The sequence below is a fragment of the Cyprinus carpio genome, chromosome B7, assembly GCF_018340385.1.
Source record: "Cyprinus carpio isolate SPL01 chromosome B7, ASM1834038v1, whole genome shotgun sequence".
NCBI classification, from domain to species: Eukaryota; Metazoa; Chordata; class Actinopteri; order Cypriniformes; family Cyprinidae; genus Cyprinus; species Cyprinus carpio.
In genome coordinates, this window is record NC_056603.1 from 39,310,590 (window position 1) to 39,337,147 (window position 26,558).

The window sequence follows — 26,558 nt, forward strand, 5'->3', positions numbered from 1 at the left end:
GGCTCCTTGATTTGAGAAGTTTAAAGTTAATCAACTTAACGTTAGTATGTATTTATGCTTTTAGAATGATAACTGGGTTGACACATCTACAGTTTACTTCAAATGAACTGCAAATAACATTCAGTGAAGTTTTGTTCATTCGTCAACTGAAAACAGCACAGACTAAAAATCTCCCTTCAGCAAAATAAAGATCAATTCATGTGGAGTTGATGGTCAACCCAGACCTAGCATCCACACAGCTGATGTTTATCCAAGTACTGTGCACGAAATAGATATTGACGCAGTTGAAACTGAAAAACATTACTTATTAAATGTTACCATGACAAACATTGATTTTTGGCCCTCTCATAATTGTTTTGGGCTCATTTTCAGTTGCCAAAATTCTGAAATTGAAAATTCAGTTGCCAGATTTGTTAAACGCTAACAAATCCAGTCACTTTTATAATAGAACAAAATATGAATCATATATTCCTGTCTCTGCCAACAGAAATAGATCAAAACAAAGATCGTATGTTGGAGATTCTGGAGGGGAAAGGCCTGAGCTTCTTATTCCCTCTGATGAAGCTGGAAAAGGAGCTGCTGAAGCAAATTCAAGTAGATCCTGCCCCGCAAACCATCTACAAGTGGATCAAGGACAACATTTCTCCAAAACTGCACACTGATAAGGGTTTCGTTAACATTCTGATGACCAGGTATGATGATGGACCTGCTGGCTCAAACGTTTCTTGTAAATGGATTGAAGGTTTGTTATATGGACACTTGGTTAACCCTCCCAAAATTGATCTAGCTTTTTGCAGTACATTTTCCACGAGATGTGTTCCACTGAAGGAGACGACCAGTTATCTGCACCTACGAAAGAGCAGCTCGACCAGGAAAAGCAGCTGCTACTTGCCTTCAAACCGGTGATGCAAAAATTCCTGCATGAACACGTGGACCTACAAGTCAGTGCACTCTATGCGCTACAGGTCCACTGCAACGCCCATGCTTTTCCCAAAGGTACGCCTAAAAATCTTCTGATAATTGAAAATCTTAAATTATGATAGGTACGGCTAAAAATCTTCTGATAATTTAAAATCTTAAATTATGATAATTCCCCCAGACTTGAAGGAAGTATTATATAGTAATATAATCATTGTCCCCCCCCCACCCAAAATTTTGTTAAGTATAGATGATTTAATACCATGGTATATTAGTAAAAAATATAACATTTTATTAATAATAATAATAATTAGTATTAAATTTATATATTTTAAATAATACAGAATGCTTGAAGTCATTGACCTAAAATGTGGGAACCTTGGAGTTTGTTTACCAAGACTTGGAAGTGAAGTATACAGAGGAAATGCTTGTTTTCCCATGTTTAATGGTCTCTTATCTCCTTAGGAATGTTACTGCGCTACTTTGTCTACTTCTATGATATGGAGATAATTGAAGAAGAGGCCTTCCTAGCGTGGAAAGAAGATATCACACAGGAGTTTCCAGGGAAAGGGAAAGCATTGTTCCAGGTAATTATCCTATTGCCTGAAACGGTTACACACCATTTCTTTGAAAGACACATACATACTTTTTTTCTCTTTTTTTCACTGTTTAGGTGAACCAGTGGCTCACCTGGCTGGAGACGGCAGAAGAGGAAGAGTCTGAGGAGGAAGCTGACTAAAGAACCAGCCAAAGCCTTGACTTTAAATTTCACCATCTCTCCTTTCACCTGCCACACTCCATTCCGTGCTGCTGTTCCAAGCCAACGTATTATTTCACGCTTCTCTTTGGCCTCATTGTTTAAAGCATGTAATGACTAGCGTCTGTTCAGACCCACCACAGATAAATGGTATTAGCAGCTTAAAACTGCATCCTTTTATATTTTTTTGCTTTTAAGAACATGTATTTGCAAGAGCCTTTTCTGCTGCTGTTCATTTCAGCACAAAACTATAGAAATGCACTTTTGCTCCGTGTCATATTTTGAGTTGCTGCAATATTCACTTATGTTTGTTACAAAGAATCCTCAGTAATCATCGGTTACCATAACGTTTAGTGGATGCGTCGTTCATACCTCACAGTAGTGTGGTGGAGTCTAATGAAAACTCTCCAGACCTGCAAGGTGCTCCAGTCTGTGAAACAGGAAAAATGGTTTACTTTCCAGTTATGATTGTAAAATCTTCTTTTTTGTTTTGTTTTTTACTTCCCCCTCCTATTTTTTATAATAATGAACAAAGCCATGTGGGAGATGAAATTATGCAGCCTTTTGTTTTTCTTTTCCCAGCCCATATGTGTCCCCTCCACTATGTCAAGCTGATACTTGAATTGTTTTTTTCTTTACGGCATGTTCAGGGATTACCAAACGCAGTCTGTTTAGATGCAACAATCTGATCCAAACAGAAGTGTAATTTTTTTTTAATGCATTTTAATTGGTAAAATAAAGATGAAACGAGATGAGAAAATTTGGTATGGATGTTCAATATACAAATCACTGTTTTACAACCTAACAGTATTTTCCCATGATGGGTATTATACATATTTATTTAATCATGAGGGGGGAAATCAAAGCTTTATCATTAGGTAGGACAACAATAGTGTTACTGTACGGTGAAAGAGCTCTGAATGTTCAGTGTACCACTGTTGCTTTCAATAAAGTTACACACCAGCATTTATTTGGCCTTCTTTCATGTGTGCTTGGGCATGAATATGTGGAACGAAGAACATTTGTCATCAGACTTGTTTACTGAAGGCCATCCCTTGGATAACACTAATGGTTATGCTTCAATGTTCAGTTTCTTATTTTTTTGCTGAAGGCCTGAGCTGTGCTTTTCCCTGAATCGGTTGAATTCACTGTCACTATTTGTTGTTTTTTGAGTTGTGGTTGGCACTGAATGATGACATCGGAAATGTCTCTTACTATTCAGGAATAAAGAAAACAATGCTTACAATGCTTACAGTCCTTAATCAGAAATGAATTCTAAGAAAATGCTTTGGTTTTAAGAGAATGTGCTGTAACGGTATATGAGATGCCCCATAAATGATGCTTGGTAATGTCATTTTTAAAGCGGTTAATTTCTATTTTGTTTTTCTGTAGTTCTTGTGTATCTCATTCATATTGTGAAGTGCTTTCCATAGGTAGGCTGTTATTGTGTTATTGATGCCATGTTGGAAACATTTTCTAATAAAGAATGAAAAAAAATCTAATTTGCAGATTGTTGCATCTACAGTACAGTTCAAAAATGTTTAAGAAATTAATGTTTCTTTATTCAGCAAGTGACATTAAAGACATTTGGCTGCTGATGATTTACATTTTAAATAAAAAAAACTTATTTTGAACTTTCATCATAGAATCCTTAACTTTTTGAGTAGTGTATGTTTAACGGAAAGGGGGGTCTTGCAAAATATACACAGAGCTGGGTCTTCACACCTAATGCATGATATTGAACCTCCTGTCAGCCAAGAACAGAAAACTGAGGCTACAATTCACACAGCTCAGTAAAATTAGACAACTGAAGCTTGCCTGGTCTGAAGAGTATGCTGATCTCTGCTCAACATTTGGATGGTAGGGCCAGAATGTCGCATGAACAACATGAAATCCCTGTATCAATGGTTCAGGCTGTAATGGTGTGGCGGATATCTTCTTGGTGCACTTTGTACCAATTGAGCATAGTTTAAACACCACAGTCTACTGGAGTATTGTTGCTGACCCTGTCCGTCCCTTTATGACCACCAGTGTTGGGGGTGCGGCATTACAAGTAACGCGAGTTACGTAATCAGATTACTTTTTTCAAGTAGCTAGTAAAGTAACACATTACTTTTTAATTTACAAGAAAATATCTGAGTCACTTTTTTTAAAACAAAGTAACGCCAGTTACTTTGTTTTCCCATTTACTGACCGACAAGACTCCTGTCCCCATGTTGGGAGAAATCAGAAGTACAGAGGCGTTGTGTGTTCTGTGTGAACACGATGTAGTTCTAGACTAAATGTAAATGTGAATTAATTTATGCCACTCGCAAAAAAAAAAAAAAAAAAAAAAAAAAAAAAAAAAAAAAACATTTAGTATTCATCAAAGTGAATTAAAACAGTGAAATGCAAACTCAGAATATGACGCAAACCTGCAATAATGAAATGTTAAATAACACAAATATCTTTGCTGCTGACCTTTGATGATCCAGTTCAACCATACTAATAAGCAAAAACGACTTTAAAAATGGCTTCATTGTTTTTGTTTTTATTGCTGAAGAGTGTTGAACCTTCTCCTGTGTTTTGCTGTACAGATGTGAATTTACTTTTCCTTTAGCCTGAGGTTTATTCATTACATTTTTTGGTATGAAAGGGCTTTTACATTTGCTATAAATAGAACTTCTTATATTAAAAACAATTAAGCCCTGCTCATATTTAACGTTAAAGTAACTAAGTAACGTAATTAGTTATTTAGGGAGTAACAGAATATTGTAATGCATTACTTTTAAAAGTAACTTTCCCCAACACTGATACAGTGTACCTATCTTGTGATGTTACTTCCAGCAGGATAACACGCCATGACACAGAGCTCAAATCATGAGTCCCCAGATCTCCATCCAGTAGAGCATCTTTGGGATGTGGTGGAACAGGAGATTGACATCATGCATGTGAAGCTGCCAAATCTGAGCAACTGTGTCTCAGAAAACCAGAATCTCAGAGGAACATTTCCAGCACCTTACTGAATCTATGGGGTGTATAAAAACCCATCATTAACCAGGATTCAGTACAAACTAGAAAAATGTTTCAAAATACTTTTTATTCCAAGGTATTTCATATTGTACACCAACTCCGAATCACAGCTTGTGATTGTCCCTTTAGACTACAGAGCAGAGTGTATGCTGTAATGCTCAACAAAAAAAGCATTTCTTACTCAAAAGACTGAAAACTGAAAAATAAAACATTGTGTAAAATAAGAGAAACATTATCCAGGAAGACACATAACTACGTACTATGATTTGAACATTACAAGAACAAAGACTTTTCTTTTTCCAAAACAAACTCAGTCACTGTCATCATCAGATCCTCTGTTGGAGGCTTCATTGTTGGACCCCTCCGGCTCAGAGTCGTTATCGGACCTCTGCGGAGAGCCTTCGTTCTCCGAGCCTCGATCTGAAGCGGCGGCTGGAGATCCGGCCTGAGACTCATCGTCAGACCCTTCGGAGTGGCTCTTCTTGCTTGCGTTGTCTGACTGCTCAGAGTCGGACTGCTGCTGTGGTCTCCTCCGCTTCACCGGACGTTCGCTGCCAGACTCATCCTCGTCTGAGTTTCCAGAGCGCTGGGGGCTGCCGGCCTCACTGCCCGACCGGTTACGCTCCTCGTTGGAATCGCTGTCAGAAGCGATGCGTTTCCTGTGGCCTACGTCGTCGTCTGAAGCAGAGCCGCTGTCCCTGGGGTTTCTAGACAGAAAACAGACCATTTAAGGAATAAATAAATCCTAAATGAAACAGAATTAGCAACAGATGATGTTTTCCGAATTGTGACGTGCATTCAAGTCAAAGAAAACAACATAGGATGGGGACGAGGTTGTTGATTCGATTTTGAGATGTGTGTGCTTCGGTCATAGATATTGTGAAATTTCAGCTCATGCTGGCAGTTCAAGCAAACTCAAGTGACGTCTCTCACCTGTCTTCTGCTATTTTCAGGCCATCCTCATCGGACGAGGAATCAGAGGATGAAATGATTGCTTTGGACTTGATCTTCCCTTTAAGAGACGGCGGCATGCGCTCCGGTTGGGTTTAAAAAGAGAGAAATGCAATTACAACTAAATCTCAACATACAGGTCAAATGTTCATGTTAGGTGCTCCGAGCATCGATACCTTCTCGATCTTCTTGCGCTCTCTGGGCTTGCGCTGCTTTTTAGGCCTCGAGCCTCCTTCCTCATCATCTGAACCTTCATCTTCTCTTTTAGCTGGTCTGAGGAAACAACAAGAGAAACACACTGAAACTCAACCTGACCCAGAATAAACTCCAATCAGGTGTTCAGAAAAAAAAACTTAGTATATAATTTTTTCATTAACTAAATTTATATAATTCATAATTATTTAATTAGATTAGCTCACATTTTGCACCTTTAATAAATTTTCCAATATTCCATTTTAAAAATATATTTATAATATATATCTATAATCATGTAATTATTACATATTAAGTAATATCATTATAGAATAATTTATATTTTAATTTATGATTGGCATATATGTAATTGAATCATGATCCTCTGAACTGAAGACTATTGGAGACGTGACCTAAAACTCTTTGAGCAGATATGTTGTTATTAAAGTTTACCTCCTCCTCTTTTTACGGGGTTTCTTCTCTCCATCCTCCCCAGCATCCTCAACTTCACTCCCACTCTCAGCTTTCTTCTTCTTCTTTTTCTTGAGTGGCAGGTCCTCATCAGAGTCATCGTTGACAAAGTCATCGAAGTCACCTCCTTTCTTGCGCTAAGACAAAAAAAATTCATGAACATTTCATTACATTTAAAAAAAAAAAAGATAGGGTGTGTAAAAGAGTGTTGAAGCGTTTGGACTGACCCGTCCACTGCTTGCTTTCTTCTTCTCCTTCGCTGCTGCTTTCATCGTCTCTGAGAAGTTGAGCAGGCCCTTGGTCTTCTCCACATATTGGGCTCTCTGCTCCAGCAGCTTCTTCTGCTCCTCGGCCTCTTTGCTCTTCCTCTCCTCCTGTTCTTTCAGCATCTGCTGCCGCAGCAGGTCTCTCTCCTGCTCCTGTTTGGCGCGGTGCTCCTTCTCCTCCTCATCTTGTTTCCGAGCTCGGGCCACATGGTATTGAGCCTGGCTTAGCAAATCCGAGCACTGCCTGAAAGAGAAAACATACATTTGAAACGATACATGCATTTTCATGGGAGGTGTCAGACCACATCTGACTGGGGCATGCTGTATCAGGAAACTTCATATATCCCATGTCTGGACAACAAACCTACCTGGCTTCGCTTGCGGCCAGCGCTAGGTCGAATCTCATTTTGTCTCCAGCCTTACTGAGGTAGCTGAAGTACCTGTGAGAACAATAACAAAGTTATGAAAGCCATATGAGAGCTTCAAGCTGTAGTGCGTCACGTGCTGGAGGTCCTGGAGTTCACGTACCTGTGAGCCAACTCCAGCTCTTTCACCGCACTCAATACAGCCTTCAGATTACTCTTCTCGTCCTTCAGCACCAGCGTGGCCAACCTCTGCAGCACCAGCGCCACATTAAACATCAGCACTGTGTCACTGGGAGCCACATGCCGGGCCTGAGAGTCAAAGAACCAGAAAAAACTCACAATTAGGACTGCAAAAATATTTGGTAACATTCTACAAGGCAGCTCCGTTTGTTAACATTAGTTACCTATATTTTTTTAACATGAACTAACAATGAAAAAAAACATTTAAAGCATTTATTAATCCTATTTTTGATATTTACTAATACATTAAAATCAAACTTTTATATTTTATACATATTATTTAATGCACCTGTGCTAACAAGAGCTAACCATCATCAGTTGTATTTGTATTTTAACTAACATTAACAAAGATAAATAAATACTATAATAAATGTATTGCTCATTGTTAGTTAATGCTTTAATTGTAATGGACTAATAGGACTTTATTGTAAAGTGTTACCAATATATAGTTTTAAAAAAAGAATCATAATTAATACAATAATACATAATCATAAAAATAAATATATGGGCTTTAATCCCATGTTGTTTTGATGAAAAACAGCTTTAAATATATGTACATTCCAGTATAATACACTGGGTTCCACTTTACCAGAAAACTAAATAAGCAATATGTTAAATACTATTTATTATTTAACGAATTATGCAATGGATAAATAAATGTAAGCATAATCATATAAGTTGTTTGCCATATAATATCCAGCAGCCTGATTTATAATTCAACACAAAAAGAATACTAACGTGTTCATGGTTAACTAAAACCATATAAAAACTTGAAATAAAATATATAAATAATATATAAATATAAATAAAAACTATTAAGGCAACATTTCTTTTTTTTATTTAGCTTAACTATACAGCCATATTTTAAAAACAGAAATAATAAAAATGACAAAACAACAAAATTACTTAAACTTCAGCAAAAAAATTAAATGAAAACTGAAAATAAAATAATACTAATTCAAAATATTAATAAAAACTATAATAGTGTCTCAATGTTGTCATGGTCATATGCCTAATAAAATATTTATTCATAAAACATGTTTTATTTTGGTATTAAATTGTTGTTTTTATTTTTTACTTAAAATGATTTTGGACATTTTTCATGATTTACTTCATTATTAGTTTACATGAACTTACAAAACCCAGTTTGGGAAACACAAACTGCCAAGTGATATTAGGATTTGCCCACCCTCAGAAGAGTCTGTTTGCACTCCTGCAGCTTGCCACATTTGAAGAGCGCTCGGGCCAGATACAGAAGCACCTCTGTGTTCTGATGTTTGTAGAATTTCTTCAAACAGTTTTCATACTAACAAGACAGGAAAAACAGGACTTGAGTACAGATCCAGAACAAAACCCTCCTCTTTAGGAGACGATTCCTTCAGTTTATTCTCTCACCATCTGCACTGCACTGATGTACTGCTTCTGCTCCACATAGATGTGTGCGAGATTCAGCCAGACATCACTGATCTCTGCCGTGGCCTCTCGGACCTGGGCGAAAACATCCCGTGCCTCTCGGAAATAACCCTTGTGTGCCAACACAGCACCTGTGCCACATGAAAGAAAGATGCTTATGATGAAATTAACGGTTAATCACTATTACATGTGTTTATACTGCTAGTTACAGATAACTAATATAAAACACCTATGCCGTTGGCAGCATATAGATTTTTGGAATCATTCCTCAGAACTTGTTTGTAGATCGCCAAAGCTCGATCCTGGTGCCGCTTTTCCTGCAAAAAAAAAAAAAAAAAAAGTAAATAAATTAGTCAACTAATTGTGATAACACATGATTTTTTTTGTCAACTGAATGACGTGAGGCACCTTTTCTCGGTCTCTAGAGGGCTGATGCAGCGTCTGGAGCCACACGTTGCCCAGCGCCAGCATCGAGTAAGTGTCGTTCTGAGTGGAGGGCTGCTTAAGGATGCGTTCAAACTTCTTCTGCCCCGGACCCCACTCTTGCTTCGCCAAGTGGAGGTTACCAATCAGAGACCAGGCATCGGGGTGGTCCTGCAAAACACAATATATTTATACAAACCTGAAGAAATCTCCAAAAACCTGAAAATAAAAATTCGAGAAAGTCTAGGTGCATAAGCCAAAATAATCAAAGTAGGCCAAAAGTTGCAAAAAAAAAAAATAAAAAAATAACTTTTTTATTATAGGATAAAAAAAAATTTAAAAATGCAAGTGCACAGCACAGCTTTACTACAGTAATATTACAGTTAACTAAAACTAAAAATTACTTGAAATAAAATAAACCTTAATTGAAATAAAATAAAAATAAAAAACTAAAAAATACTGAATATAATTTATTTAAAACTAAACAGTCATACATGCATAAAAACATTACTAAAGACGACAAAAACACAACAAAATGACTAAAATGTAACTAATTAAAATGAATAACAAAAATACAGCAAACTTTATAAAAACGATGATTCTAAAATAACTGCTTTACTCAGTTTCAGCCGCAAGATGACCTTCTTCAGTGCTTAATTACATCACCAGGTACGAGGAGTCACCTTAAAGATCCCATAGTTGCTTACGCCACACAATTACACAAAAAAATGCACATGATGAAATTAGATGCATTATAAATAAGAAACTATCGTTAAACTTTCAGCAAAACTGCTAGTAAATGATAATAAGTCTAATCAACTGAGAATTATACTACTAGTTAATTTACCTCAACAAACTAGAACCAATGGAATTCCGAGGAAACATGATAATTTGTTAATTAACTGAATTGATTTTTGGTAACCATGTGATCTTTCTTCGTTTGTTTTAAGGTGACTCTTGCACCTGGTATTGCAATTAGGCACTGAAGAAGATCACGTTGTGACTGAGAAGTCAAGCTGTGGTTTATATCTCACATTAGCTTTTTTTGTTTGACTTTTTGTCTATTTGAATGAATACAGACCTAGAACACTGACGATATATGTTAAGTCATATGTATAAAGAGAAGAACTATCAACCTGATTGATCTGAAGGGCTTCTTTAAACCAGTCGGAAGCTTCATAGAAATTTCCCTTGTCACGTGCCATCGCTCCAAGTCGCAAGTAACCTGTTACAGATTCAAATGAATCAAGTGAACTGACCATTTCTTGAAAAAAAAAAAAATCCACAAAATGAATACTGCGATGATGATGAAGATGATGCATACAGTCCACATAGTTGGGATGCTCTCTCAAGATGTTCTTGTAGAGTTTCTCAGCCTCGTGGAACTCGCACATGGCTTCATAGAGTCTGGCCAGGTTATAGGAGGTTGTGACGGAGATGGCGTTGTAGTAGTGCTCATCATGCTCACCCTCAGCTTTTGCCCTCTCCAAAGAAGCCAGGAAGTATTTCTACAAAGAAAATGAGATGTTTTCTGTGGTAATGAACAGCAGAACCTCAACATTCATTTAATTAGAACTAAAAATCCCTCTTTACCTTTGCCTCGCCAAGGTTTCCCAATCTGAAGTGTAAAGCACCCAAATTATTGAGGATCTCAGGGGGAACATCAGCTTGGACCTTCTCCTGGAGGATACGAGTGGCCGTGCCATATGCAGAAAGAGCACCCTGCAGGAAAGATGGGTGATTCAGTGTTAGAGAGTTATCCATTGGATGAGTCCAGACACAAGCATATGTAGGAATGACACGGTTACCTGAATGTCTGTTTGTTCCAAAATCTGGGCAAGCTCAATCCAGGCTTCCACATCATCGGAATATTGCACTGTGATTTTTTTCAAATGTTCCTATTAGTAAAAAAAATAGCAGCCTTACAATCTCTGACAATTTTTTTTTTTTTTTTTTTTTAATGTAGTGTTTGATATATAGTGATGTCATACTTTAGCAATGTCTCTCTTCTCCTGGTCATCTGACGTGGCGTAAAGTGACCCAAGGATTTTCATGGTTTCATAATTGTTGGGATAGGCCTTCAGGACCTTTTCAAAGCACTGTGCAGCATTCTCCTTGTCTCTACGATATACATACATCTGGCCCAGGCCGAAGAAGGGTAGTACGAAAGTAGAAGACGCAAACTGAGTGGCCTGATAGTAGTACTGGAAGGCCTGGTCGTAGTCCTCCTAAAAGCAGAGATATGTGAAAGTTTATCAGCATTTGGTGTTACGCACTGCAGGAAATTTAAGCTGAATGACAGACTGATGTATTGGCAAGGTCGAATAATGTTTTTACACTTTATGCAAAGCATTATGTAAAAAAAAAAAGTAAAGAAATAAAAGTAAATACAAATATTCTATATATTATTTTATATACAAATCTACTGATCATTATAAGACCAGTGTTGTGATTTTTAATTAAAACAAAATATTAAAAACAGTTTTCTGTATTTAAAATAAAATGGAAATAAAACACAGTTAAATATTACTATAAGATTTTTTTTATATATATAAAAAAATTTAAAATTAGAAATGTTCCCAAGTCAACTTAGTGAAATAAACAAGTTTAGGTACTAAAATTACTGAAACTAAAACTGAAATACAAATTAATTAAACTGTAATAAATTAATTAAAATTAATTCATGAAATGTAAAAAATAAAAATAAAAGGGTGTAATAAAGGTATTAAAACTTAAAATTAAAACAATAAAAATCAATCAAGTTAAAATATGAATAAAATACAAAAAATAATACTCTTTAGCGTTGATTATGCTATTATTCCCAGCTAATTATCTCTCTTATACAAGTAATTGGCTCAAAGATGAAAAAGGGCTTAAGCATAAAAACAATAAGTGTAATATTGCTTTAAATTGTTGTTGTTTCCCCCCCAAAAAAAGTAAAAAAAAAAAAAAAATGACAAAGGAAGAGACCCACCAAAATGTCATTCAGTGTAACAATCGTGCCAGGCATATTTACAACAAAAATCAATTTACGACATAAAAAAAGACTAATTACTTTCACCCCAAATACTAATTAGTTGTAATTTAAAAAATTTTCCTAGGTTTTGCCCATTTGTCAGTAAGAATTTTTTACTTATTTAAAACATGTCAGAATAATCATGGTGTTTGAATTTTATATTAATATTGTGTGACACTGAATGACAATGTAACATTATTTCAACCAAATTTTGACATTTTATTCTCCAAAAACGTATTTGAAATCTTAAAAGTAGACACTTTACTTACATTTAATGTGCATTCTATGGACATAAAATCCCTTTTGTAAATTTCTTTTGATGCGGTCATCTTAATGTCTTTGACACAATTACATGTTATACTGATTGAGAAAGTCTCTTTCTTACCTGGACGTGGAAGGAACGAGCTAACTGATAGCAGCTCTCCGCTTGCATAGCCTCCACCTCGGTGTTGTGAAAAGCATGAAGAGCCAGATGCTGCACTTTGCTGTAGTCCTGAAAAACACAAAGCATGTATCAAGTACAACATCTCCACTTCAAAAGTGTAGATCACGAGAGAGATCTAGCTTTACCTTCTTGAAGAAGAAATGGTTGGCGAGGTGATTGAGCACCATGGGGTTGCTGGGGTCAATGGTGTAGGCTCTGGAAAGCAGCTGCACCCCGTTCTTGATGGAGTCGGCCTCTTTGTTGTTGAGCTCCAGCACAGCCAAACCCACCAAAGCTCCCACACATTTGGAGTTGAGCTCCAGGGCTCTGCCAAACGCCAAGCGAGCTTTCTCCAGTTTGTTGAGCTTGACAAAGCAATGGCCCATGCCTAGTCTCACCTCGGCTGCAACAAGATTTTGATTTGTTTACATTTGAAAATATTCAATTGTTAATGTGTGAGATGCATGTTTGATGATAAATTGTATTACATCATAAATCCATAAAAACAATGCAGAAATTCTGAAAATACATGAATAAACATTCCACATTAATTATAAAATAGTCAATTTTAGTAACACTTTATTTTGATAGTCAGATTTAGATATAAGAAAATTTGCAAGTATTTCTCAATTTATTCTACTAGCCCTAACCTAATAGTCTACTAATACTGTGACGAGTTAGATTAAAGGCAGCTAGCAAGTAGAATGTATAAAACTACTGACTATTGAAATTAAGTGTGACCAAAATTTAAACAAATTATACAAATGTTAAAGTTTTATGAATTCTATTGATTTAACATGCCTTAAATATATATTAGAATACATATAGCATTGAAGCATTTCATGCATATATTGTCAATATTAGATTTGAACAAACTGATCTACTGTAACTATCTAGGAAGTGGTCAGGTTTTAAGGAACAGGCACTAGTATGTTCAACACATCTGGCAGACTCACCTGGACAGCCTGGGTTAGTGCGAAGTGCTTTTTTGTAGTAAGCTAGAGCTCCTCTGTAATCCTTTTTGTTGAAGGAGATACACGCCTTTCCTATTGAAGGACAGAAACATAAATAATCATCCATAACAAGACAACATCTATTAATAGCAAACGCTTGGCATAAACGTGCAATAATCAATGGCTGCGATCTACTCTGAAACCTGATCCTGTAGAATGCGCAAGATTGACATGTTTTGAATTGGAGCATGCAGCACTCGCATTTAATATGATGTAATATGGAGTTTAGTTATCAAATTAGGACATATTGCAATTTGAAATTTAAAATGCAATTTAAGACCTCTTCAAATGACAATTAAGTCTTTTGTTATAGCATTTAAAGGGATACTCCACCCCAAAATGAAAATTTTGTCATTAATCACTTACCTCCATGTCGTTCCAAACCTGTAAAAGCTTCGTTCGTCTTCAGAACACAATTTAAGATATTTTGGATGAAAACCGGGAGGCCTGTGCCTGTCCCATAGACTGCCAAGTAAATAGCAGTGTCAAGGTCCAGAAAAGGTATGAAAGTCATCATCAGAATACTTCATCTGCCATCAGATGTGCAATCTGGGCTATATGAAGCGACGGGAACACTTTTTGTAAGCGAAGAAACAAAAATAACGACTTTATTCAACAATTCCTTTGTCAACGTTCTCCTCTGTGTCTCTCCATATCACCGTATGCTGTACGTTGACAAAGGAATTGTTGAATAAAGTCGTTATTTTTGTTTCTTCGCTTACAAAAAGTGTTCCTGTCACTTCATATAACCCAGATTGCACATCTGATGGCAGATGAAGTATTCTGACGACTTTCTTACCTTTTCTGGACCTTGACACTGTTATTTACTTGGCAGTCCGGTTTTCATCCAAAATATCTTAAATTGTCTTCCGAAGATGAACGGAGCTTTTATGGGTTTGGAACGACATGGAGGTAAGTGATTAATGACACAACTTTCATTTTGGGGTGGAGTATCCCTTTAAGACTTTTTATGACCTTAAATTTGAACTGAATTTAAGACTTTTAAAGGATTCAAAGGAACACTGTAAAGCAAGACTTTTCAAGCAAAATCGCATAAAATAATAAGTCTTCTTTTATGAGAAATTGATCAAAATAATGTGAGTTTATGATTAAAACAAAAACAAATATCTGGCGAATTAAGAGCCTTTAAGATATTTCAAGACCCACACAAAATCTGCAGTGTTAGGAAAAATAGAGTGAATTGTGATTTCAAGTTGATTTTAAATCAGACTTTTAAGTATATAATGACCATGTGCCACACTTACCCAGGAGCGCAGGGATGTTGTTTGTTGACTGGTTAAGTACAAACTGAAACTGAGCGTCTGCCTGATCCATCTTATCTCCTTCCAGGAGACAAAAGCAAGCTCTTCCCAACAGATGGCTCTGCAGAAATGAGAAATATCATAAGGCTGAAGACAACAACACAAAAAACAAAACGGTAACAGAGTTCACTATGAAAACCGTGACCTTCATTTACCTGATCATACATGATGATCTTGTCTGCCATGGTGTACAGAAGAGTGGACTGGTTGATGAGGTCCTTCTTCGCATCCTTGTTCTTCTCTTTTCGAGCCTGCTGGACATAATAAGCCGCCAGTGTGTCCAAACACGTCATCTGGTCTTTCTCGTGGTCTCTGTAATCCAGGTTTCCATCAATGCGAGCCGCCTCCAGCAACTTGACAAAATCCTCCGTCTTGCCCTGCTTGTAGTACTCCAACTGCAAAGAAACAGTCGTGAGGTTTTAGCGCACCCAGAAATCCTAAAAATGTCACGGTAAACGAGCTTGTCACTCACAGCGAGCGCAATCCATATGTGCAGCTGTGTGTGCTCCTGTTTGAGGATACTGATGACTTCATCTCCTTCTGGAAGCTGGTCAAAGTCAAGCTCGATAACCTGAGAGAGAAACCACAAAGTAATGATCATTAGCGAGGACGATAAAATTCAGTGGATTTGGCTAAAACTGACAGTAGAGCTCTAATAAATAATAAAAAAAAAAAAACCATATAATAACATCATACTATAAATATAGGATAGCTTCAGTTGACGTAAAAGTTTTTTTTGTTTTTTTGTCACTGATTTTGGGAATAAAATAAGGTCCACCATACTTGGAGAAAATGATTTAGTTCACTGTTTTAAAGTTAAGTACATGATGCTTGGATTGTTGTTATATTATGGTATAAGCTTGTGATTATAATTCCGCGTTGTCATATTCATAAAATCAAACTGAGTGATAAAAATGTATAAATGTAAACGTACGCAATATAAACTGCACTGTTTAATATATAAAATGTTGCTGTAATTTTTCTTCTCTCCTGTATAAGTTACCCCTGACATGTTTGTTTATATTCTAGTTTGTACAATTAGCTTGGTTCTCAATAATTTGCATTTTAGACATGAACTTCATTAAGAGTTTTTCGCTGTATGAGTTATGACCGAGTAGCATAAGGCTCACGGGGTTATTTCTGTCGTCCAAGATTGTTAGTTTATTAATTTTACGTTATGTCAACTTATCAAAAGCGCGTGAATGATAGCATGTTAGCAGATGATAGCTATTCACAGAGCTGTGATCAAATTATATTCAGCGCCGCGGAGAGATAAATAAACAGGTCCGAACCTCATCTGTGTCCCGGAGAGGGATTTCGATGGAGCCCCGAGACATGGCTGCGACTCAAGCCAAAAACCCAATATCACAGTTTTTGGTTTGTACTTGTTTGTATCCAGTGGAGATGATCAGCGGCGGCAGCCCCACACACTCACCAACTGAACCTGAACAACAAAATACACTGCACTTCCGGGTAAGCGTCGAGCGCTTCAAATTAAAAGTCCTCGAAAATCCATACATTAGGATTTTTTTGTTTCAACATTTTAAAGACCTTTCTGTCGCCACTAAATGATCACGAGACGCGACAAACGACTAAAAATACAAATATTTATTAAAGTATTTTGATATATTTAGACATAGAGTGACAAATTAATAATAGTAACAACAAAAACAACAACACGTGTGCTACGTATACGACAAAAGTACATTTGCCTCTAATTTTATAATATAATATTATGTTAATAATAATAATAATAATAATAATAATAATAATAATAATAATAATAATAGAAAGATAATTAATAATAAAAATAACAAATGTACAATGATGAATATTATTATATAATTTTATATATAATTACTACTATTCTCATAACTACTTCACTACTGTTATCATACTGTATAAATAATAATAATAATAATAATAAATATAAAACGAAATAAAAGGAGGATAACTGTATTACTTATCATTTATAATTACATATTGATACTATTGTTGATGACAAATATACAATTATATGATGATAGTACAATATAAAATTATAATAACAAGTTATATAGAGGATTAATAATAATAATAGTAATAATACATTGAAATTATATTATTTAATATATGTAAAATTCTAATATAATATTTTAAAGATAAATAATAGTAGTAGTCAAGCATATTTGATATGATATTATATTTGTATCTAACGATATGATAATAATAACAATAACAAATATACAATGACATTATAATAGTAGTATAATTGTATCTAGAATTATAATATAATATTAAATAGGTAAGTAATATTTAAATTAATATCATTAAATTTTATATTAAGATAATAAAAGAACAATGAAAGTAGTATAATACTGTGTAGATTATAATAATAATTATACATAGAAAATGATATGACAACAGTTTAATTATATCGAAAATCATAATTTAGATATAACATTTTATGGAATAATAATAATAGTAATAATACATTTTCAACATTAAAGGCTGACTAAGAGAAATACGTTTGGTGAAATGGATAAGGACAATAAGTGAGTGGTGCTAACAGTGATGAGTGCTGGCCTTGAAACATTTGATATGGAAAACTGCCGAATGTTAATTAAAATGGTCCATTACAGCATTGTTCTGTCCTGCTAGAAGCACACAGACAGTGAGTGGAGGGCGTTTGGGGGAGGTAGCCGTGTCATCTGGTTTTGATGTGTGCCAGTGTGCGTCTCTGATGAAAAGAGGCAAAGGCTCTCTAAAGATCAGCTGTTGCTTTTAGAAGCACTGAGATCTACAGGCAACAAGGATGTTGCACATACACAACCTGTGTAAGAATGAACTATATGTATGATTGTCAACAGATCATCCATGCTGTTTTGATAATGCCATTCTTGTGTGTTTTCACATTCATCTGAAAAGGTATGTAATTTTACATTGTGTTTCATGCCAAAAATAGCATATATCATTCTATTATTACTGATGTCTCAATTGTTGTCGTTATCATATTTCACTAAAACCATGAAACAGAAGATCTCATTAGGTCATCTTCAGTAGTTCTGGAAAATGTAAGTCCTTCTCTGAATAAAATGAAGGGTATTGAGGTGTCACAGTTTCTTGAGTTTAATTTCTCTGGTTGTCAGTGGCTATGGCCTCAGAGAAACCGACTGGACATCAGGGCTCTTTAGAAGAAGACTTTGGGCCCCATCTTCCCTCTTTCAGGCTCGTATCACAGAATCATGGGTGTGATGGACGCGGGATCCCAAGCCTTTCCGTCGACTCTGGAACATACTCAGTGGAGCCCTGCCATCTGCTTGAGAGCAGTGAAGGTGATCTGAAGCTTTGTTAGTGTTTTGATACGATCATATGTATTTTCTGAGAGAGCAGCTGTAATCACAGTCATCTTATCTGTGTCTTTACATTGCTTTAGATTTCACATCAGAAAACAGGACTCTGTGTGATTGTGCTGATACCAATGGCTTTTCAGAGGAAGAACTCTTGAATATAACGTTTGAAGCATGTGACACTACCGGCAAAGGTACGGTTTCCTCTTTAAACACTACTATAGATGCAGACTTGCAAATCTTACTTCAAAAGTGTGGGGGCTTTGACTTTTATTTTAATACTTTTATTTAATTTAAATACTTTTACTTAGTAAGGATGCAGTATACAGTATGCAATAAATTGATCAAAAGTGACAGTAAAGACATTACACACAAACACACACACACACACACATAATATACTGTAAGTACATACTTTAAAAAATATATATAATTATATATTATAATATATATATATTATATGTGTGTGTGTGTGTGTGTGTGTGTGTGTGTGTGTGTGTGTGTGTGTGTGTATATAATAAAAATTAATTACTTTGCTTTTTTCCCCCAATTTATTCATATTTGCTGTTCTTTTTAATTTTTTTTTTCATCAAAGAATCCTGAAAAATTAATTAAATTGATTAAAAAAATGCCAAAGTTTCTAATTTTTAATATATATTTATTTAGAATTATATAAATAAATGATCTTTCCATTTGTTAAAGAATCCTCAAAAAAGTATCACCGTTTCCACAAAAACAAATGAAAAAATATTAAGCACCAACTTTTTTCAACAGTGCTAATAACAAGAAATGTTCTTGAGCACCAAGTCAGCATATTGATGTTCAGATCATGTGACACTGAAGACTCAAGTAATGATGCTGAAAATTTAGAAAATACATGACAAAAATTTTATTTAAAAACTGCTTCTTTTATTTATTTATTTATTTATTTATTAATTTATTGAATGTACAGACAGTTGAACAGTATGTCTCTCTGTTATCTACAGGAGAGGTTCGTGCCTCCACTGTGGTGCAGTATCTTCAGTCCATGACGCTCCAAAGCTCCGGCCAGGACAAGCTGACCAATTTACAACATATGCTGGACCCAGAGAACCAGGATCCACCTGTTAGTAGAGATACGTTTCACACCACCATGAGAGAGTGGATCGCTCAGTGCTGCCAAGAAGGGTGAGAGATACAGACAAAAACACAATGTCAGGGTATGTATATGACGTGATGTGACTAATTTTAAGTTGAGACATTATAAAGTGTGATTTATGCATAGGGCTTCTGAGGATAAAAAACAGGAAACAGGATCAACCTTAAGAAAATTATCTATCACTGGTAAGTGAATAAAAATTAAAGCTTACACACCCTTCAAAAGTTTGGGGTCAAGAATATTTTAATGTTTATAAATACAGTCTCTATTATTGTGAAATATTATCACAATTTTGTATATTAATATATTTTAAAATGTAATTTATTCCTCTGATGAAAGCTGAATTTTCATCATCATTACTCCAGTCTTCAGTGTCACATGATCCTTCAAGAATCATTCTAATATGATTTTGTGCTTAATAAATATTTCTGTTAACTGTTGAAAAAGTTGTTCTTCTTTTTGTGGAATTTTGATCAAGTTAATACATCCTTGCTGAATAAAAGTTATAATTCTTTTGTAACTGTGACATTTTAAACTAGTCTCACATTGTCCCCATAGGGACTGAATATCATCTTCCTTTAAACGAGGCCACGTTTACAGATGGAGCTGAATGTCATTGGTCAGTTAAGTGATTTTTTCTTTGTTTTTGTACTACAGTTTAAAGAGCCCAGAAATGGCTTGACTGGTGCAGTTTTCTTTATAGATGGACTACAAGCACCATTTTGATTTTGTTGGGTCTTTAAGAGCACCTGTGATTTCAGCATGTGATTTCTGTGTGGTTTCAGTGAGTCTGGAGATCTGTCAGGTTTAGTGTCTGAGCTCAAACACACCCAGCACAGGTTGAGTGAGCAGAACAGCACTCTTCTGAGGACCGTTTCTCAGTGTGAGGACACCATCCTGCAGCTCAGTCTGGAGGTGTCACAGCTGCACACCAAACTGGCCAGGTGTCCACTAAATGCACCTCTCTTACCACAAATCTGTGTGTGTGTGTGTGTGTGTGTGTGTGTGTGTGTGTGTGTATATGCATAAAAATATGACTTGATAGATATCAATGGAACGTTCTCTACACTAAGTACTAAATTAAATATATTAAAGGAATAGTTGTAGATGTAGTTTCTTCGTATGAACACATTTGTAGAAATTTAAGATTACATCACTCGCTCAGCAATCGATCCTCTGCAGTGAATTGGTGCCGTCAGAATGAGAGTCCAAACAGCTGATAAAAACATCAAAACAAGTAATAGTCCAATAATTAACACCTTGTGAAGTGAAAAGCTGCATGTTTTTTTTAAATAATAGCAATAATAAAATAAATAAATAAATAGATAGATAGATAGATAGATAGATAGATAGATAGATAGATAGATAGATAGATAGATAGATAGATAGATAGATAGATAGATAGATAGATAGATAGATAGATAGATAGATAGATAGATAGATAGATAGATAGATAGAATCCACCATTAAGATAATTGAATTTCAAACCATTGCTTTTGGCTAAAATACGAGTCCACTATCTATAGTTTTCTCCAGTGAAAAGTCATCTGGTCAAGTACCATTTACAGGCAAAAACAGTCCAAAACAGTGGATTTTGATGTGAGAGGACAACAGGGGATATGCTTTTTCACTGGAGGAAGCGTTATTATGGATTATGGATTTGTATTTTGGCCTTAATGATGGATTTGTTTCTTGCAAAAATGCAGCTTTTCCATTCACAAGATGTTAACTGATGGACTGGAGTTGTTTGGATTACTTTTATCAGCTGTTTGGACTCTCATTCTGACGGCACCCATTCACTGCAGCAAGTGACCTAATGCTAAATTTCTCCAAATCTGTTCTGATTAAGAAAGAAACTCATGTACATCTGGGATAGCATGAGGGTGAATACATTTTCAGGAGTTTTCCTTTTGTATCAGTATAATTGATAAAATAAATAATCAATATAACAACATAAGGATGATGTTTATAGTTTTTCTTTTTCTTTGAAATGTCACCAGTACCCAGCTGTTTGTAGTAAGAGCCCGATCCCTTTCAGAGGAACTCGATGAAACCAGATGTGCACTGAGAGAGAGCCAGAACAGAGCCGCAAGAGCACAGGCCAGCAACTGTGCCTTAGTATGAATCATTCACGCTCTTAAAATCATATGACACTAGTTTTATAAATGACAATTCTTACCCAATATCTTGACTTGATCCGTCTTTTAGATAAAGGAAAGCACGCGCTTGAGAGCCCTAATCAAAACAACTGAAGAAAAGGTATTGACTTTATAGAATCATACATTGTGAATAAGTATTTCGAAATAGTTCTGTTATGCATTAAATCACAATATCTTCCACAGAATGAAAAATTAACCCTTGAGAGGAACCTTGCTGAAGATCGAATAAACAAACTGAGGAGAGAAAACTCTGAATTAAGGGTGAGAGAATGTGTAAGTGTGCATTGTATATGACCACAGAGTGAGCTACAGTATATTAATACAGTCTGATCATGTTCACAGGGAGAGTTAGAAGAATCTCATATGGTGCTGGCTGTGAAAGACAGGGACCTTACAAAGGTGATATTAAACTCTGCGGTGATCCTTTTTCACTGTGTTGAGTACATTTTGTCTTTCTTTATAGCACTTGTTGTTTATTCCACATAGAAAAGCATCCTGCTGGAAAGGCTTAAGGACACTCACTTTGAAAGTCACAAAATTATTGAGGTATTCCATCTTTGAGAATATGCTTGTGACCATGTGAAAGAATAGTTTGGCTGTTCAGTAACTGTCTGCTTATGCATCTGAAGGGCCTGCAGTCAGAATTGATGAGGCTACAAGAGCACTCAGAGCAAGCACTCTTCAGGTAAACACCACCGATATACCTCTCTGTCACTCTGTTGTTTCATTAGCAGGAAAAATCAGTTGGTATTTGTGAAAAGCAACCAGATGTATCATTATTTATACTCTAAATGTACTCATTTTTGGCAGGTTAAATAAATACCACATCAGTTCTCATATTCCACAGAGGACAGATGTGACAAACCATCAGTCTCTGCACCATGAGATTCAGGAAGCTCAACCGGTAACAGTCCACTTCACATTTACTGCTACAGTGAATAATCTCTCCGATGCATGAATTATTTAAAAGTTAATGGCCAAATGTATCTTTATAAAAGTTCATAGTGTTTTTAGAGATTAAATATAACTTGGATAACAATAATGAATCAACATCCAACATGTTTACCATTAAATAAGCTGCATCTGTCATGGCATTTATGTTAAAAAATAAAAAATAAAATCATAAAATAAATCAAAACAGAAACTCATTAGAGGGTAAAGCTGCAATATCATCACAAAATCATTGCTTATTGCACTAGATAAAGCCTTAAAGTTACTTTCAGGGAGACATTTTTGTTAATTTTGGTGGCATTTTTGCCCGTGGTCCCCATTCATTTCTGACACTGATGCACAATCTAACAGCAAACAATCGCCCACGATGTGGGAAAGAAGCCTTTCTGCAAATTAAATGTTTACACCAGTAGAGGTTTTTTTTTTACCACTTTACTTCACCTTTCAAATAACAAACATTGTCACCTTTCCACTGTTAAACACATCAACAATAAATCCAAGCGTCATAAAAGCAATAATACAATAATACACAATAAAATAATAAAAATTAAATAAAAGCAAAAAAAATAAAAATAAAATAAAATAAAAAATAAACATATCATAAGACAAATTAAATCACATTTCAGGGGATTAATCCATGTATGTTGCCAGTAATTTAGAAAGTTTTAAGGTACTCTTGTTTTTTTGTTGTTTTAAAGATTGAAATAAAAAGAATTAATGATTTTTTAAATGCCTAGAGAAACTTTAACAAATCTACATTCGTAGTCTATCAACATATTACACAAAATTAAATCTCTTTTTTTGTTTTGTTTACTGGGACTGTCTTTTTGAGTGAATCATTGAATCATTCGGTTCAAAACCATCACCGATTCCTTCTGAACTGAAGCATCAGTATTGTATTGATTCTATTTTAGCTGTGTTTTAAAGTTTTCGTTGGCAGCCCAGAAATAGATGAAGAAATTGCCATTATGTCTTTAAAATGTAAGTTACTTGATTAATCGTGTATTGAACTGTTGTTTAAAAACAATACCTTTCTCATAATCGCTGTTAATCTCATTACATTTCTAGCAATTTACTGAACTGTCAAACAATCTCGTGTCGTGGTTTTTAAACGAAATAAATGTAATGGCTGTACATCATGGTTTCCTCTTTTCTTTCAGTCCCAGAATGTGGCTATGGAGTTGATTAGTGGTTCACTGAGCCAGATCTTACCCAGCGTCCCTCAGAGAGGAGACTTTGAAAGCCTCCAGAAGATCAAACCTGTAGAGATTTCCCATATACTCCACACACAGCTCTCAGAGACTGTGAGCAACATTCACACAACATCCACGTGATATACTGGCTGCTTTGTCTGAAGTTACTAAAACAGTAACAGTGAATGAAAGTTATTTTACAGTTTATTAATATTATTATTAGTAGAAGTTTTACTGTAAAAGCCCATTAATAACCACATTGTACTTATTATTAGTGTAAGTGACATGAATATGTAATTTGATATAACTTAACATTTTTAATGTTTTTACAATTTATTAATGATAATTTTTTACAAATGTCTTTGTCTGTTTTTGTTATGCTTTTACATTTTCTTTTAATAGTATTATCAGCTCAAATATTTAAAAAGTGCATATCCATTTAATAAATGAAACCAAAATCCAGGAGGCACATAATTATTATTATTATTATTATTATTATTATTATTATCATCATCATCATAATTGTTGATGTTGTTTTGTTGTCCTGGGGAAAGCATTACAGATGAAAGTAAGTAAATTATTGACTATTGATCTTTTAAGCATTAACTAAATATTAAATAATGAACTTTATTATATTTTAATATTATAGTGTCTGACTTATTGTCACTTGATTTGGTTTAAAAAGTCAGACTAACTGAAATAAGCCTGGCTTATTTGGTAAACTTGCACCTGTTGTTGTTATTATTATTATGAATAAATGTATTAATAATAAAAAACTAGATTATTTTTGTAAAATTAAACCATGATCTGCTGAGTCAGCCAGGCTTATTAAAGTTAACTAAAACAAAGACCTTAAAAATCATTTTCATTACTTTAAAGAAATGTAAAATAAAATAAAATATACAAATAATATAAACTTTTTATTTCAGCCAGTTTCTCAGGAAACATTGGCATTGTTTAGTTTAACTCAATGTACTAAAATAATTAAAATTAAATTAAATTCAAACTAATAGAAATAATATTAAATGGCAAAGCACAAGTAAAACTAAATTACTAAAATTAAATTGAAACACAAAATATAAAAATAGCCAATTCAAAATGTTAATGAAAAAACTATAATACTATCTCGATGCTAATATAAGACTGTAGTCAACACAAAAATTAAAATTTGATTTGAAACATTTAATTTTACCCTCGTGTCATTCCAAACCTGCAGTACTTTCTTGTTTTGTGTTATGTGCTCTTCAGGACAAAGTTAGTAACAGTGCAAGTGAGAAATTACAGAGACTCTATCTGCAGAAGCAACAACAACATGGCAGTTCAAGGCATCAGCTGGTCACACTGTAAGGAATCACTTCTGATGTCTTCTGCCATCTTTTAACATTGCTTTGCATTGCGTTGCATGATGCATGTTGTCCATTTGCTTTCCAGTCTGAAAGAGCTGGAGCTTCTTGAAACACCGTTGGCAGCGCAAGGACAGCACAAGGCCAAGCATCAGAGACAGGAAGCCCACATAGCGGCCGCCATGACCTGGTGGACTGGTCAGATTAAAGAGGGCAAGAAGAACCAGGCTGCCCAAGTTCCACAAGAAACTGTGATGGACATTCAGAAGCCGATCCAAAGCCTGGAAGTCAATCACATCAGGCTGGAAGGAACTAAGCATGGCATGAAGGTGCTTCTCAAAGACCAGGGAACGAGCACCTGCAATGACGCTCAGATTCACTTTAGGGACGTGGCTGTAGTCACTGATTCATCAGCAGAGCATTTGGGTGCAGAAGAGCTGCTGAAATCTCTGAGGAAAGTGGAGGACATGGTTTCGCAGGCCTTGCGGGCAGCTCAGGTGCTCATGAGCAGCGAAGAGAGGATAAAGGAGAGGATAGAGGCCATCAGCATGATGGTCGAGAAAGCACTGAGCAGAGCTGATGCTACTGAGAGTCAACTCAGTGCCCTGGAGGCCACCATCTCTGCTAACACACAGGTATGGACCAGCATGGAATGACTTGCACCACATGCATGGAAAAGTTATGATGTGGTAATAATATAATATTATACAGAATTTTTTTTTTTTTTTTTAAATGTTACTTATTCCTGTGATGGCAAAGTTGAATTTTCGGCAGTCATTACTCACATGATGCTTCAGAAATAATTCTTATATGATGATTTGGTGCTCAGTTTATTGGTGCTCCATTATTGATAATTGTTCTTATTATAAATGTTGAAAACAAAGTTTTTGCTACCTAAGATTAAACTGTGATACATTTAGCCTTCCTTTCTTTCTTTGAGAAGAAAGTCCAATTAACAGCTTTTTTTAATAGTAATCTTTCTAACATTATGAATATGTCTACACTTTTGATCAATTTAATTCATCCTTTCTGAATACTATGAAACTATTTTTCTTGATCTTGCTTACCCCAAAACTTTTGAATAGTAGTGCATCATGGATTCCACAAAAATATTAAGCATAAAAAAAAATTACAGTAAATGCATTCATTATCTTACAAAAGATTTATATATATTTTTTTAAATAAATGCTCTTCTTTTGAACTTTGTATTCATCAAAGATTCCTGAAAAAAAAAATGTATCAGGAGTAGTGAGTGTTAAAATTTCAGTTTTACATGACAGGAATAAATTACATTTTATAATATGTCTAAATAGAAAATAGTTTAAACTGTCCTATATTTCACAATATTATGTTTTTAGTGTATTTTTGATCAAATAAATGCAGCCTTGGTGAGCATAAAAGATTAAGAAAATCGTATTTATTCTGAACGTTTGGCTACTAATATGTACGTACAGTATATAAAGTATATAATCTGTTTACATCATGTTATAATTGATTTAACATGTTGTTTGTATTGTTCTAGTCGTTCTGTATGTCTCAATCCGTAGCCACTGGGCTCCTGGTGGATTGTAGCTTTTCCACATCCGAGTCTGTTGCTCAGGAGAGCGTCCTCACTCCACTTTCTTCTGAAAACGGTATTATTTACCTCTTAAGTTACTAAAA

At 35.1% G+C, this 26,558-nt stretch overlaps 4 protein-coding genes across 4 annotated transcripts in view; 3 read left to right on the top strand and 1 right to left on the bottom strand.

Moving 5' to 3' along the window:
• LOC109060613 (eukaryotic translation initiation factor 4 gamma 2-like) overlaps nucleotides 1–3,177 on the top strand; it is a 42,011-nt gene extending 38,834 nt beyond the window's left edge. Inside the window, exons 19-22 of the mRNA XM_042726848.1 lie at nucleotides 488–692; nucleotides 788–996; nucleotides 1,384–1,505; nucleotides 1,592–3,177. Coding sequence (XP_042582782.1) covers nucleotides 488–692; nucleotides 788–996; nucleotides 1,384–1,505; nucleotides 1,592–1,657 — 602 coding nt within the window. The 3' untranslated portion in view covers nucleotides 1,658–3,177. The remainder of the gene's footprint in view (nucleotides 1–487; nucleotides 693–787; nucleotides 997–1,383; nucleotides 1,506–1,591) is intronic.
• A 1,560-nt stretch (nucleotides 3,178–4,737) lies between these two features.
• Nucleotides 4,738–16,256, bottom strand: LOC109093495 (RNA polymerase-associated protein CTR9 homolog). The gene is made up of 23 exons (XM_042728605.1): nucleotides 16,076–16,256; nucleotides 15,256–15,354; nucleotides 14,939–15,178; nucleotides 14,727–14,844; nucleotides 13,405–13,494; nucleotides 12,595–12,851; nucleotides 12,410–12,517; nucleotides 11,000–11,236; nucleotides 10,817–10,906; nucleotides 10,602–10,730; nucleotides 10,333–10,516; nucleotides 10,145–10,233; nucleotides 8,994–9,179; nucleotides 8,815–8,902; nucleotides 8,568–8,716; nucleotides 8,362–8,478; nucleotides 7,096–7,241; nucleotides 6,936–7,007; nucleotides 6,529–6,811; nucleotides 6,284–6,438; nucleotides 5,815–5,911; nucleotides 5,621–5,727; nucleotides 4,738–5,394 (listed from the first exon to the last, which is right to left on the bottom strand). The coding sequence occupies exons 1-23, from the start codon at nucleotides 16,118–16,120 to the stop codon at nucleotides 4,998–5,000; spliced, it is 3,483 nt and encodes a 1,160-aa protein (XP_042584539.1). The 5' UTR covers nucleotides 16,121–16,256; the 3' UTR covers nucleotides 4,738–4,997.
• Nucleotides 16,257–17,916: 1,660 nt separating this feature from the next.
• Nucleotides 17,917–19,372, top strand: LOC122137879 (inositol 1,4,5-triphosphate receptor associated 2-like). Its single transcript, XM_042726881.1, has 3 exons — nucleotides 17,917–18,097; nucleotides 18,199–18,306; nucleotides 19,099–19,372. The coding sequence occupies exons 1-3, from the start codon at nucleotides 17,917–17,919 to the stop codon at nucleotides 19,281–19,283; spliced, it is 474 nt and encodes a 157-aa protein (XP_042582815.1). The 3' UTR covers nucleotides 19,284–19,372.
• Nucleotides 19,304–25,596, top strand: LOC122137832 (golgin subfamily A member 3-like). The gene is made up of 12 exons (XM_042726849.1): nucleotides 19,304–19,311; nucleotides 20,036–20,194; nucleotides 21,251–21,368; nucleotides 21,459–21,509; nucleotides 21,593–21,670; nucleotides 21,752–21,808; nucleotides 21,896–21,955; nucleotides 22,039–22,094; nucleotides 22,220–22,313; nucleotides 23,521–23,664; nucleotides 24,802–24,896; nucleotides 24,985–25,596. The coding sequence occupies exons 1-12, from the start codon at nucleotides 19,304–19,306 to the stop codon at nucleotides 25,550–25,552; spliced, it is 1,488 nt and encodes a 495-aa protein (XP_042582783.1). The 3' UTR covers nucleotides 25,553–25,596.
• The last annotated feature ends 962 nt before the right edge of the window (nucleotides 25,597–26,558 follow it).

What these genes read in the sequence shown, in the direction of transcription:
- LOC122137879 (XM_042726881.1), top strand. Translation starts at nt 17,917, where the DNA reads ATGGCCTCAGAGAAACCGACTGGACATCAGGGCTCTTTAGAAGAAGAC. An exon ending in TCTGCTTGAGAGCAGTGAAG is followed by an intron (nt 18,098 to 18,198) that starts GTGATCTGAAGC and finishes ACATTGCTTTAG; the next exon opens with ATTTCACATCAGAAAACAGG. An exon ending in ATGTGACACTACCGGCAAAG is followed by an intron (nt 18,307 to 19,098) that starts GTACGGTTTCCT and finishes TGTTATCTACAG; the next exon opens with GAGAGGTTCGTGCCTCCACT.
- LOC109093495 (XM_042728605.1), bottom strand. Translation starts at nt 16,120, where the DNA reads ATGTCTCGGGGCTCCATCGAAATCCCTCTCCGGGACACAGATGAG. An exon ending in GCAAACAGACTCTTCTGAGG is followed by an intron (nt 7,242 to 8,361) that starts GTGGGCAAATCC and finishes TTTGACTCTCAG; the next exon opens with GCCCGGCATGTGGCTCCCAG. An exon ending in CTGAAAATAGCAGAAGACAG is followed by an intron (nt 5,395 to 5,620) that starts GTGAGAGACGTC and finishes TTTTCTGTCTAG; the next exon opens with AAACCCCAGGGACAGCGGCT.
- LOC122137832 (XM_042726849.1), top strand. An exon ending in AGGCCAGCAACTGTGCCTTA is followed by an intron (nt 21,369 to 21,458) that starts GTATGAATCATT and finishes TCCGTCTTTTAG; the next exon opens with ATAAAGGAAAGCACGCGCTT. An exon ending in TCAAAACAACTGAAGAAAAG is followed by an intron (nt 21,510 to 21,592) that starts GTATTGACTTTA and finishes TATCTTCCACAG; the next exon opens with AATGAAAAATTAACCCTTGA.